This window comes from Bactrocera dorsalis, chromosome 3 (assembly GCF_023373825.1).
Source record: "Bactrocera dorsalis isolate Fly_Bdor chromosome 3, ASM2337382v1, whole genome shotgun sequence".
Taxonomy (NCBI): Eukaryota; Metazoa; Arthropoda; class Insecta; order Diptera; family Tephritidae; genus Bactrocera; species Bactrocera dorsalis.
In genome coordinates this window covers 92,962,004-92,975,307 of record NC_064305.1, presented here as the reverse complement: position 1 = coordinate 92,975,307, position 13,304 = coordinate 92,962,004, and the positions used below count along the sequence as shown (strand labels likewise).

Below are 13,304 nucleotides of genomic sequence, written 5' to 3'. Positions count from 1 at the left end.
TATCTGCAAAAAGTCCAGAGTTTTCTTGTGCTTATAAATCATTTGAGTTATGCCAATAAGTTGCAGTGACTGCTACTGTGTATAAAAGAAGAGCCAGACCAGCTAGTAGTCAGCAGAAAGAGTAGGTAAAGCAATTACAATTGGCATTTATAGTCCGCTAATACTGAGACTGCCTCGCAGAGGCATCAAATCGAGGTCTTCCAAAAAGTTCTTCCACTTTCGTATATTCTGAAGACTTTGGATAATGGCATTTGCTCGTACAATTAATCATTGCTGTTTGGCTTTATGTTATCAGCGTCGCTGGAAGCTGCTAGACAAACTTTTATTTTGCATGAATAATGTTTCATGCCCCAGTTCTTGTCCAAGGTGACCCATAGCCCATGTGAGTTATTTATCACCTCTTTCCGAAAAATTTTAAAGTGAAAGTATACACATACATACGAGTATTCATAAGTATTATACATATCGTAGTAGCAAAGACACTGCCACCGGCGAAAGCAACCACTTATAGGGGCGAGTTAATTAAGTGTAGTGATCGATAGTTCGCTGAAATTTTATGGTAACAAACCACAATCTTGTTTTGCATTGCGGCATTAAGCGGATAGTTTAGTTTTTTATGTTCAGTCCTAGTTGCATCATTCGACAGTAAAAATTGTATTCAACTTAGTGAAATTTACTGAGATCTTAGTTTGCTCTGGCCCTGGCATAAAATTATCAAATGCTTGCAGTTTGGTTTATAAATAACCATGTGGGCATATGCTTTTTGTCGTACTCGTGGCCGGAGGTCTATACGTTTCATATTTGTATATACAAGTATATTCTAAACCTCCTAATTTAGAATTCTATTTTTTTTTACTTGATAGTTAAAAACTTTCATTCGAGGAAATTTATAGAGTGTTGGAAATTTGTAAACTTACCGTGAACATCATCGACGCAAATGCCCAAATCCTCCCGATATGTGCTTAAATAAGGTAAGCAGCGACACTGGCAGCTCTCAGTTGGCTCGCTTGCAACAGCGCGATCATTAGATTTTAGAAATTTGGGTCTTCTAACGAAGTGATCGACGCCAGCCGTAGAATGAATTGTAGCGCCACTGTTGCCTATATCAAGAGTAAATAAATTTTATAAAAACATTACTAATATTCATATAGTATATATGGTACTACTTAAGACTCAAGGCTCAAAAGCTAATACCCCTATTATTTATGCAATGGAGCGTGAGTTTGGTGATCGTTAGGCGTCCATATATTAAAACATGCATTATAAAGGGCTATCGGCAACTTATAGGTTTTAAAGGCAACCGACCACATTTTGTTATTTTCTTTATTTGACTATTACCACCATCTTGCATTATTATAAATTGATTTTGGGTACTTTAGGCGTTATCGCAAATGAACATAGTAATTTATTGGTGAACGTAAAGATCTTCTAAAAATAACGATTTTCAATTTTAATAGACATCACTATTAACATTTCCTTTATGTTTCATTTTAGGAATTTTTTCACAAATTTGAGCTATGCTGTCAAATAGTTTAAATAATGCATTGCAAATTGTAAACTTAGGGTTATTATCGTTTCATGTATCAACGTCCTGCTGTCTCGTACATGTTCAAATCTAAAGCGGTCATCTTCATTTTCGATTTTACACAATTTTTAGAAAAGTTGATAATTTTCTTAAACAAAGTGTATTGAACTTACCACCTTTTTCGCCAGTAACAGATAAGACATCAACGCCTGCCGTTCCGCTCGATAAGCCAACGCAAGTGTCCGCATTGCAAGTGTGTACGCCTTTGTTAAAACATCATGGAAAGAGGAAAATGATAACGGAAACATTCGTTAAGAATACAACAAAAAGTACTGTTGAACCAACACCGAAGTGTTGGAAAAATGTCATTTAGTTACAAATAGTGTGTGTATGTATAAAAATGTGGCGTATATGCCAACTCTCCGAAAATACGAGGTGGGCTATAAGCGAGTGGTCCAGCAACAGAGAAGCTAACAAACAACTATCAAGTGGGTGAACAACTCGCAATGTCACGAGGAAAACAAGAAAAACTTCTCAGCAAGAAGGTTTATTATCGCAGACTAAATTTTTTTTATAGTACGTTTTTTTATAGGCATCTGCAGCTTTTGGGGCTGTTGCTACCTTTGTGTGAGTGTGACGGAATTTAAATACATGTATTAAGCGACACACAACAGCAACAACAACAAAGCCTATAGCGATTTTTCTTGTCGTAGAACGTTTTCATAAGTAATTTTCAGATTTGTCTTGTGAGCCTCCATTCAAGATATTAATTTGGATTGGTTAGTGTTAACAATTTTCATGTAAATATTTACTAGGTTACACCATATATAATTTCGTGGAGGTAAACCTGGCAGTAGTGAGTGCGGTAATTTGTTACCTGCTAAACTTTACTGTTGACCGTTAGTGGCATGATTATATCAATGTGTTTTTATTGTTGCACAGCAATGTTTTCGTGAGTTTAAGTGATACAAATTATTATTTTTCTTATTTCATTTTGCTTGAGCAGGTATTGAGACCCGCAAGACAATATCGTTATATATAATAAAATTTAATATATAATTGTCTTTGAGTGCCGTAGGGAAGACCCAAAAACGTAATTGCATTAATCTTATTTGAGGCTTTAACTAGTGGACTGAGGGACAATAAAATAAAACTAGAGAACTATTTCGAAAAGATGCAAATATTTTTGAAAGAGTTGTTCATTCGACATCCAGGAAGAATAGCGGCCGTAGTGGAAAGAGTTAGACTTGCTGCTCGAGTGCGATGTATGCACATATGTATGTGAACTAAAGATAAAACTCTGAATTGTGAATTGCTGTCTGAAGATCTCAATGCAAGGGACCGTATTACCTCTCAACTCAAATGTCACTTTTAGAGCTTGTAATGATGGATGAACTAATGGGAGGAGTAGGCATGTAGATGTCTGAAAAATAGAATAATGGCTCTAACAGCCTATCTGCTGGGATGATTTCACATACATGTATGTATATATGTAGGTATGCTTGCACCTTAGTATGTTCACGTAACAAAGTTTCGAATCAAATATTACAAGATAAGTAAGTAATATGTATGTATGTAAGTGTATTGATGAAGGCATTAGAGCTAAAAGTGAAAATTAATTCTCACCCATCGTCCGGAAGATATCGCCGTTATGTTGCCGTGTAAGATTGATAATATTGGCTGTAAGTTCGAGCAGTAAGTTGGCGCTGCTACTGAATATTTCGTTGCTTCCGTGAGTTTGTGTCAGAGTTCCCGTGTCAGCGGTACCGCCACCGGCATCGTAATTATTTATATCACCGGTACGACTGTCAACAATGACATCAAAGGGACCAACTTCAATGTCGCTTTCAGCAGTCGCAGCCGTGTTTAACGGGTTGTGCACCTCTGAGTTGACGTTATTGCTACCAACAGATGCAACTTTCTCACTGGCCATAGCTACTGCTGCTCCGGCGGCTGCGGCTAACGATGTGGCACCCATTATTTCGCCACCATGCGTGGTATCCAGTGCAGCTGAGGTTGCGATCGTTTCTGAGTCATAGTCTGTGTTGACAAAAGCGGAGTGATGGTCACGTATCCCTATTGTTGTTGTCGATCTGGATGCTACAGTCTCTAGTATTGATGTGGCACGGCTCTGCCATATGCTCAAGCACAGTAACACCGTTGCTACATATTGGACACGCACCATCTTGCCGGCAACATTGCGTCCTTGCGCCTCTAAGAGCGACGTCAGCAATGCGTGTGGCATAAACGTCACTTGAAATAGAAAATGCGTTAGGTTGTTGCTGAGGTATTTACAATCTATTTGTAAATTCTTGTTACTTTTGCAACTTTTTATAGCCACAGCAAATTATTACCTAAAAAGATGTAAGCATGCGTCTTGGGAAAATTTCCTAATTCTAGATTTTACAGCGGCAGAGGTGTCAGTACTATTATTCCACGGCCATAGCTCACTCCGCAATTTTGTGTTGATGCTTAACAGATTCGTTGTTATCTTCGTTAGCGATTGTGAAAAGTCTCTTTTTGTATCAAATTTTGTTTAAATGATTCTCTGTTTCTAAGGCTATGTAATCCTTTTTGTATTTCAGCTTATCATCTGTTGTCTTTACTTATTTATTTTTTCATATTCATGACGGGCACCTGAAATGATTGCAAGCATATGAAAGGAAAATATATAATTTGTCAAAATTTTATGTCGAAATGTTAATAGTAAGAAAGACTATGACGATAGTGTAATGAAAGGAGCGTTAGCGCTCATAAGCAAATAATATTCCTAATGCGCGAGTGAGGGGTTATTTTTCAAGACAAGACGGCAAGGACTAGATATAAATAACTACATCGTTTAACTCTTTTGGTCAGATCATTTTTCGAAAACGAATGTATGTATATATGAAGGTATGCGTAACGTAAACGTATATACTTATGTAGTCGTAGTACATAGGACGCTTTCGTAAACGCAATATGGGCAGCAAACATGCAGTGCACAATATTCGTAAACGCCATTGCATTAATTTGGGCAAAGTATAAAATTCTTGAATGCATGACAACCGTATTTTATGCGCATGAGCTGTCAAAATTTGCTGGAGTTTCGTTTTGCATGCATTGCATTGAAAATATTCCAGATGTAAGATTCGCCGATGAAGTAAGTAATTTATATTAAAATGTATGTCATTTATTAAATTCTAGTCGTTATATAATTTTACTTAATTTGTATTTCGTTTTTTCATTTTATTCATTATTACTTATTTATCTTATTATTAAGACAATACACAGTACATTCAACGTCAAATAAATGCATTGCATATTTGGAATGTGCTTTGCTTGGCACGGGCTTATGATTTAAAAATGTTTTGCTTATTGCGTTTATGAAAGCAGCCATTGTCTTTATAATATTCCAATTTTAATCTTTATAATATTGGCGTTTTCTGCAACTGTAAATAGAATAACTGTAAATTGTATACCGTAATTAATTAGTAACTGTCTCAGCAATTGTATGTGTGATCATTTATACGCAAATATCTTCGATTAATGCAAATGCTCGTACATGCATGGTTAAATTGCCTTCCGGTTTTACCAAGCCCACATCGGTTGTCGATGGTCAGATATTGGCGCATTGCCATTTAATAGACGGCAATGCAAAATGGGATGACACGCTTCATTAGCCACCTGAAGTGCACCGGTGTACAGGTTAATGCAGAAAGAAAAAAATGCTATAATACGTACAACAACCGGGGCAGCAAAAGCTGGTGCCAGCTATGCAAATTGTTGTTTTTGCGACGATTTTTCTTATGAAAATGTAATCAAAAGCAAACGGTTTGATGAAATAACAAAAACAAAAACGCCTATTGCTGCTTTTTAATGGGTTTTTCAGAAGTGCAAGCCTTGCCGATTTCAATATAATAGGGCGTGCAGATTACTCTCAAGAACCATGCTTTTCAATTAGAGACACGCAATATTTTTAGGTGTCACTTCTAGCTGGTGCTCCTATTTGATTTAGCATCACAACGCTTATTATATATTTTTATTATACATATGTACATAGTATGTCAGACATAATTTTTATCAATAAATATATCACCGAATAAACTAGATCGTTGATCATCGTGACAAAACCCGAGGCTGTCATTGTCGTCACACACAATATCTCACTCAGTCTAGGTGCTGCAGCCTTTATGTAACAAATGTAGATAAGTACATACATATGTACGTATATATATATGTTTGGATGAGTAGACATGAAAACGTAGAGCACTTCTCAGGGGCTTTGAAGCTGCAGTGGTTGCCGGGCGCCCTCATCTGCGTTGACTATTAATTACGTCATTTCTGCACAAGCTGCGGGCAATGCCATGCGCCGGTATGTGTTGGGACTCGTGCACCAAATCACCTGATAGGCCTGCTACCTATTTTAGTTTTCAATTTGTGCAGTTACTGATTGGATGAAGAATTTCCCGATGCTCAACGGGAATATATTGTACTCGTATGTGTAGGCTCTAATAAAAAAGTAGCAAGAAATGGCAAGCGAAGGCATTTACGACAAGTTTGTTTAATTTGCAACAAATGCAACATACCATTAAAGCGGCTCTTGGCGCAAGTTGACAGTCGCCAAACGGCACTTTTCATTTACCGCTCGCAATACAGATGTGCATTGCATCGAACGTGCTGGCCAAGCGGTAGCAGATGTTGTGGCACCATTGGCACCTGTATCTTACCTTTTACGTATGGCATTTGTAGTTGTTGTTGTCATCTCGCGAGTTGCTCGCATTGCATGTTCAACATTTATATACGTTGTAGCGAAATTGCTTTTCAATTGATTTGTCTTTTATTGCGGGCAAGTGGCGACACTTAGATGTACATACCAGCAACCGACGTGACAGGACATCTAAATGCCAACATACATACATACATACAAACAATGTACCTAGGAATGATTCAGCAGTTGCTGTTCGAGCAGGCAATGCTTGGTTTTGCTTATAAAAGTGATATCCACTATATAACACGTTAATTATATCTTGTTTCAGCCAACTATCGGTGGTGTTGTTATTGGTTTTTGCTCGCACTGTGATCGCCACAATTCAAAAGTTATTTACCCCAGTAAGGAAGATAGTGTTCGCATAATGATTTTTGACATATAATTACATCAGACTCCATTGTCCCTACTCGATATATACCTGTCCCTTAGGTCAACCATGGTTGTCGACAAGATGGCGTTGACTATTCTCAAACCATTCCTTCATAAAATCTTCTTCTTGATTACTTTTTGTAGTCAATTGTAATTGTTTAAGGCGATTTTTTGAAACCCAAGACGTCAAAAACGAAAATATATTTGATCTTAAAATTGAATGTCAATAAAAATTGTGAAATTTGCATTGATGGATAATATTAATAACCCAACGATTACCGCCGAACCAACGCGAGGGAAGCATTTGCATAGTGCAGTAAAACTTTTAAAATTCGTTACAACCAATTGTTACGACTTATATATTGAGAGTCTTCTTAGTTTCGAAAAGTGAGTCAATCAAATTTGCCGGAATGAGAATTAAAATTATGTAATAAAAGAAAAGGGATGTTTTTAGAAGTTTTCCGGCAATCATTCGAATTTTTTTCTCCGCAGAAACCATCCCTGAACCTCAACGAACATTTTAAAAAAAGAATTAACAAATTTGGTTCAGTTGTATGAAAGTTATGAGCGTACATACATTTTGGCGATTCATTTTTATTTATATAGATGTAACGGAGCGATTCGTTTAGTCCAAAATTTGATCTAGAAGAAAAGTTTTTGATCTTGAAAAGCGTACCGCGATATGAAATTTAACCTTTTAATGATATTAGTAATTTACGTAACTCTATATAAATCGAAGCAGGCCTCAATTTTATATGCGCACGTATATATGTATGTATGTATACGAAATCTTATGTGTAAAGATTAAGTTTCGGAGGTAGATGATAGACAGCAGTGGGCAATGAGGCGGGAGCGTGTCGTCTGCCCATTGCATAAATTACCAATTCTTTATGACTAATCTGCGTACAATCAGTAAAAATGCGGTGAAATATGCCAGAAGCAAACCAGTTACTCCGTCAACAACAACACCAACAGCCAGAACATAACCGACCACTTTAGTCAACGTAATCGCAACTGGAGAGGCTGCATATTGTATGTACCGTAAATACGCGCTCCATGTTCGTAGTTTATTTTGACCAGTTGGTTTTTACCGCAATAGACTCTGGATTAACTTGTTGTGCTATTTTCTTTGTTTTGCAATATCTGCGTAACTGTTACATTGATTTTGCATGCAAAATTTATGAAGAGCTTTTCAACAGCTGCAAACTAGTGGGCCGCAACACGCCACAAATGCGAAATTCAAGTTGGACACGGTGCAAATGTGACCCGTGCGCATTCATAAGCACGCATGTCAACGGGTGGACGAGTTGGTGATGGACCTAATCCTGTAACTACCTTGTAGGAACTTATTTACTTAGTTTATAGTTAGTTTTAGTTTTTTTTTGATTTCTTCCCCAATTATTTAAACATTCTAAAATTTTCTGCTCCAGTAAGCCAAACTATAGCGACCAAAAAAGGTGCAATATGTTAACTGTGTTTTATCAATTCATCTGTATATTATTGCATTGAGTTTAAGTAGGAGTGGCTTCCGTAGTGATTGAAAATTTATAAACATCGTTTGTTCAATGTTTACCGGTTTTTTGCACGGCTTTAATTGAATTAAGCCAACACCTCCATTTAATATAAATTTTCATACTCCAACTAAAAAATTGGTTAAGAGCTGAAATTACCCGCCTACTGTATCTGGTGATTAAAAATGTGTCGATTAAAAGAAGTTACCACGGATAAGCGGCTAAACGGCGCACAACCCCAAGCGTTTGGTAATTCACCAACTAACGGAAAGATAGAAACAAATAAAAAGGAAAAACAATGCTATGCTGTAGAAAAGAAGAAAAAAGTCAATTTTGGCTGCACCTGCTATAATACCCTTCACATAAGTAAGTGTAAGAGATCATTACGTTGATTTGGCCGATCAGTTTGTTTGGCAGCTATAAGCTATTGTGATCCGATATCGGCGGGTCCGACAACAGCGAATATATACAGATGAACAAACAGATCAGCATAGCTTGACGTTTTCTTTTGGGTGTTACAAATTTCGTTGTTCAGGGTATAATGAAAAAACATAGTTGGCGCCGTCCAAAAATTATTACCGCACAATTACATTACAGCACTAAATTTTGCAATTCAGTTGCACAACTACCTGTATTTGGTGGCGGTGGTTGTGGTATTACGGCCAAAGTATCCGTACCGCCAAGTCCAAGCCACTACACCACGGCCAAGGTTACTCGTGCGATTTTGTCTTTTGTTAGCCCATATTATTTTAAAATTTTGTTGGTGTAATTTACTGTTCTTTCATACCAATAACGCGGTGGCAGGCGGCAGCCCGCTGCGCTCGAAGTAACCTCTCGTAACTGGTTGCGTTTGCACACTCAGTGGCTTTATACTTGTAGTTGTTGTTGGTTCAAATGCTTCATTGGCCAACATTTATGTTACCCATTGAAGATCACAGGCATCCAGCGAGTTAGTTGCTTCTGGTAAGTAAGAATAATGCAGTTGGTGGCAGTTGTGATGCGTTCGCTGCGGACCGTTAAAAAGTTAAACTTAATCACTAAATTTGACGTTGCAAAAACAAAACAAAAATATATAAATTAGCAACAAAAGTTGTTAGCAAACTACTTATTGATCACTCTACTCTGCTCATGCACTTTATAAGCACACCAAAAACAAATAACTGGATAAACACCCAGATTTTAGACATATGAGACACTATTTGCATGGTCAATAGTCGATGTGGCTTGGCATTTGCCGCTTTCCACTGCCTTATTTAGTCGGGCCCGGCCATTTTGAGATTTTCCATAACTAACTGTCAATTGCTGGTTGTCAATTAAATTGGCAGTACGAAAGTTGCTTGTTGCATGCGCTATTTGACCGGTCAAACTGGTAAATCAGCCGAGTTGCCCGAAAAAAACTTATATAAGTTCCGTTCGCTCAATGAGGTTGCTGTTATCTTACATGCAACTGCAGCAGCAAGACCTCCAGAGCTCAGCTTTGCTACGCATAATTAGTGAGTAAAACGTTGGCCTCATCATTGTTATGACAGCTGTCAAAATGACGGTTACTCGCAAGGCAAGTCGCAATTGAAAGAATAATTCCAGACATACGCTACACTTCAAGAATTCGGGTGCATATTTATGCTTTGTATGTATAAACGTGTTTAGGTAGGGTTTCCAGTTTTTTTGATTGAAAAAGAACGAACGAAAGAAGCGGTTAGTTCTTGAATCAAAAGCAGATGACAATACTCAGAAGATTTATGTAAAGCCGACGACCCTAAAATATTTTTCAATTTCTAAAAATTTTAGCCCTTACAGAGAAAACAAGTTTTATTTTATTTTTTGCTTGAAATATTGTCTGCAGTTTTTTTCTGCCAACCAATGAGATTAACTTTAAATTCTGATATTTGAGATATTTCAAGCTTGAAATCAGACCATTTTGAAACGATAAGGCTATTTAAATTCCAAACTTAGCAAAAACTCCATGTGAACTTGGTTATATCAAAAGAGCATGAAAGGAAAAGCCTAAGTACCATTTATGTATAAAAAATAAAAAAAAAAATTAGTTTAGTTGTTACATATTGAGTAATTATGGAAATACCGTTAAAAAGTCACAATAAAGCAAAAATAATTCAAATAAATAAAAGAAAAATAAAAAAATGTACGCAGAGTGAAATATATACTGTTACATGAGCAACCCTTCGTGGAAGAAGGTTATATTGCCTTTATCTCTTTGTAATTGGCGTCGTTTGTACGAGTATACCAGATTATCTGGTTATAAGCTGAGGACGAGTGATAAAGAATAACGAAGATTAGAAAGGCTAACGGTGCTGCTAAGTGATTGACAACTTTAAACAAAAACGGGAAAATGTCGTTTTGGTATATGGTTGTAGCCAACAACTGTTCTAACCGATAAAAGTGAGAAGTTAACAACAAAATGGAATTAAGTTGTCAGTATGATTATTGTCAACGACAAAGTCCGCAGAACAAGTAGCAGCCACAACGACGTCGTAACCCGAACAGATAGATAACAGAGTCCAAGCATAGGGGTATTTTCACATAAGCAGCTCAAGCTCATAAGTAGCTCAAGCTATCGCCCTACTAAACATGCTGCTATGCTAGGTGGCTACTGCCACCTCGGATGAACTGAGTAAGAGGGATTAAAGCAAGAAATAAGTGAATGTCAGAGTGAGCCCAAGCGAATAGCCAAACTACTTAAGCCAAGTAATAATTACTTGAAAAAACACGTGCCACACGACAAATGCCCGACAGCATCACTCAACAAGTCATCAAATAACGACAAATACAACGAAAATTTGCTATGCTATTCAAACAACAGAATGGACATTGGGAGTAGAATACGTCAAAGTGAGCTTCTTGAGTTCTAAATTTCGTTCGCGAAGACACTTGGGAAAAATAAGATTAAGATAACTCTATAACTAAATATTTGTTTACATATCCACCTTTTTTGATTGTTTGGCTTTATCCAATCTAAGGTTTAGCCACCTTTTTCTATTTCTTTTATATCGCAGCTTCTTTCACATCTTCCGTTTTGGGTAATTTTTCTGTTTACGTTCTCCGTAGTGATCATTAAACTTTTCTACTCTCTACGTCATTGATGTTATGTGTTTTTGTTTCTAATATTTAGATTTTGATTTCGACACCATTGTGATGCTAGTATTTATTAAGATATTCTTTGAAAAATCTGTTTTCAACTCTTCTGCTATTGTCAACTGCATAACTGTTCGTTAAGCATTGTTCATCGTCTTAACGGCACTATGCTCATTTCCATTCATCAACTCATATTCTGGCGTTGGCTTGCTAAGCGATTTATCGCTCTTTTGTGCTTTTATTTTTGTATTGTGTACAATACGCTAAGCAAATGATCAAGCTGGTAAACAAATAGATGTGATTCGTCAAACAAAAGACTTAAGCGACGAACTGGCTCGATTAGAGCTTTCACACAACGAATCGATTTACAACGCTTAACAACAAAACCAACAACGATAGCAACAGTTATGAACGAAATAGAAGGTGGGTCAATTTTGCCTTTTGATGATTGGGTCCGGAGTAGGTCGCGATGCCAAGATAGCTCACTGCTACTTTGTTGCCGGTTTGATTTTTTATTTTCCGCGGAGCTGCGTACCTCCAATATATGTTTGTATGTACGTTGGTGTCTGAGTGGAAGCGCTTTTGCTTTGTTGACTTTGTTGTGTTAATTGCTGCTGGCTATTATTTTCTCGCATCTATTGTTTGCGGGAACAGTTAGAGTGCGGCACTGTATTAGTGTCAAATTTTTATGCTAACTCAATGGAAAGATTGTATATGCAAATGTTTACTTCAGAAGTGAATGCCAATTGCTGTTATTAAATATTTCCAATCAATATGACTTATACGGGCCTTGTTATAGCACCGTTATTGGATATGGGTGCAACGAAGTTAAGCTAAGAAAAGAGAACTAATGTGAAAAATTCCTAAACACAGTTGAAATACCTGATTGCCGTAGCATACCAATTAAATTGAAAATTATTTAAATAAATCGAACATTTCCAGTGCATGTGATTTCACGTATACAATAAAATATTTTTCGAGTCTCAACGAACCTGCTACCAGCGGTACATTTGATCAAAGGAGCCCATTCAAACGCATTTGGTGCCATTGCTCATCTTTTGTTCGAAGAGGAGACTCTGCTTAAAAAACATTTCCAAATAAGGCTGTGATTTTAACCCAACCCCAGGTAACATTGTATTAATTTGCCTGAATAACGTGCTCTTAAGCTAACCAGAGAAATTCGTTACTCATTTGATGTTTACTTAATAATTTCTTTAAGTGCACCTAAGGCTAGATTCCATCTGTGCCCATCTGTCTGCCAGGCAGTAGCATTTGACCTACTACGGCTAGGTAAACAAAGGATTAAAAAATAACTGAACGTACAATAATATGAAAGCTCACATTTTTTTGCCGCAAAATAGTGTTTGCCACAAGGCAATAACTTTACATACTATTCGTAAATGACCCGCCAGAAACCATGCAAGCAATACCAATGTCAATGTCAGCAATGCAGCTGCAACATCAGCCACCACATAAATAATTGCCCGTGGCAACGAAGGCCACAGAGCAGTGAGTATTTGATGAAACTGCTAAACCCACACAGCCCACCTAGCTAGCCAGCCATTCCTTCTGCCCATTTGTCTGCCTCTTTGACTCATTTATTGGCTACGCGGATTGCCGTTGCGAATCACTACGCCGTCAGCGCAAACGTCTGCCAGTTAGTCCGTCAACAAGCGAGCCTAGCTTAGAGCGGCAACAGTACTTGTAGAGGCTGTTGGCCAATTTCAAGTGTGCAGAAACTATGGATTTCTCTTTTTGCTGTTGGCAGGTGTTGGCGCTTTTCGAACTCAACGGCTGGCTTATGGGCGCACTGGAAATGTGCAGCTCGCGCCTACAATTAGCCGTGACTTTTATGGCAATCTTTCCTGGTGGACCGTAATGTGGGCGTCTGTCCAGTATGTTTGTAGAGAGTGGACTTTTGTTATTCATCGAGTTGTTGATTATGTGCTTCACGGCGAATTTGGTATTGTCTCAACGAGGCGGTATCGTTACGGTTATGTTGAAGCACAAAAAAGACGAAGTAACAGTTCTACGACATTTGATAAGTGAGACTAAGCGCCTA

At 37.5% G+C, this 13,304-nt stretch overlaps 2 protein-coding genes across 3 annotated transcripts in view; one reads left to right on the top strand and one right to left on the bottom strand.

The window, feature by feature from the left end:
* The window catches only part of LOC105230657 (uncharacterized), a 93,325-nt gene that overhangs the window by 24,362 nt on the left and 55,659 nt on the right, over nucleotides 1–13,304 (top strand). The window lies entirely within an intron of this gene.
* The window catches only part of LOC105230656 (uncharacterized), a 43,243-nt gene that overhangs the window by 13,541 nt on the left and 16,398 nt on the right, over nucleotides 1–13,304 (bottom strand). The window contains exons 3-6 of one of the 2 annotated variants that reach the window (XM_029552175.2): nucleotides 3,880–4,162; nucleotides 3,152–3,778; nucleotides 1,699–1,788; nucleotides 918–1,100 (exon numbers count right to left, since the gene is read on the bottom strand). In XM_029552175.2, coding sequence (XP_029408035.2) covers nucleotides 918–1,100; nucleotides 1,699–1,788; nucleotides 3,152–3,770 — 892 coding nt within the window. In that variant the 5' untranslated portion in view covers nucleotides 3,771–3,778; nucleotides 3,880–4,162. Of the gene's footprint in view, nucleotides 1–917; nucleotides 1,101–1,698; nucleotides 1,789–3,151; nucleotides 3,832–3,879; nucleotides 4,163–13,304 lie in introns of those variants that run through there. The other variant, XM_049453762.1, reaches the window with a different exon arrangement.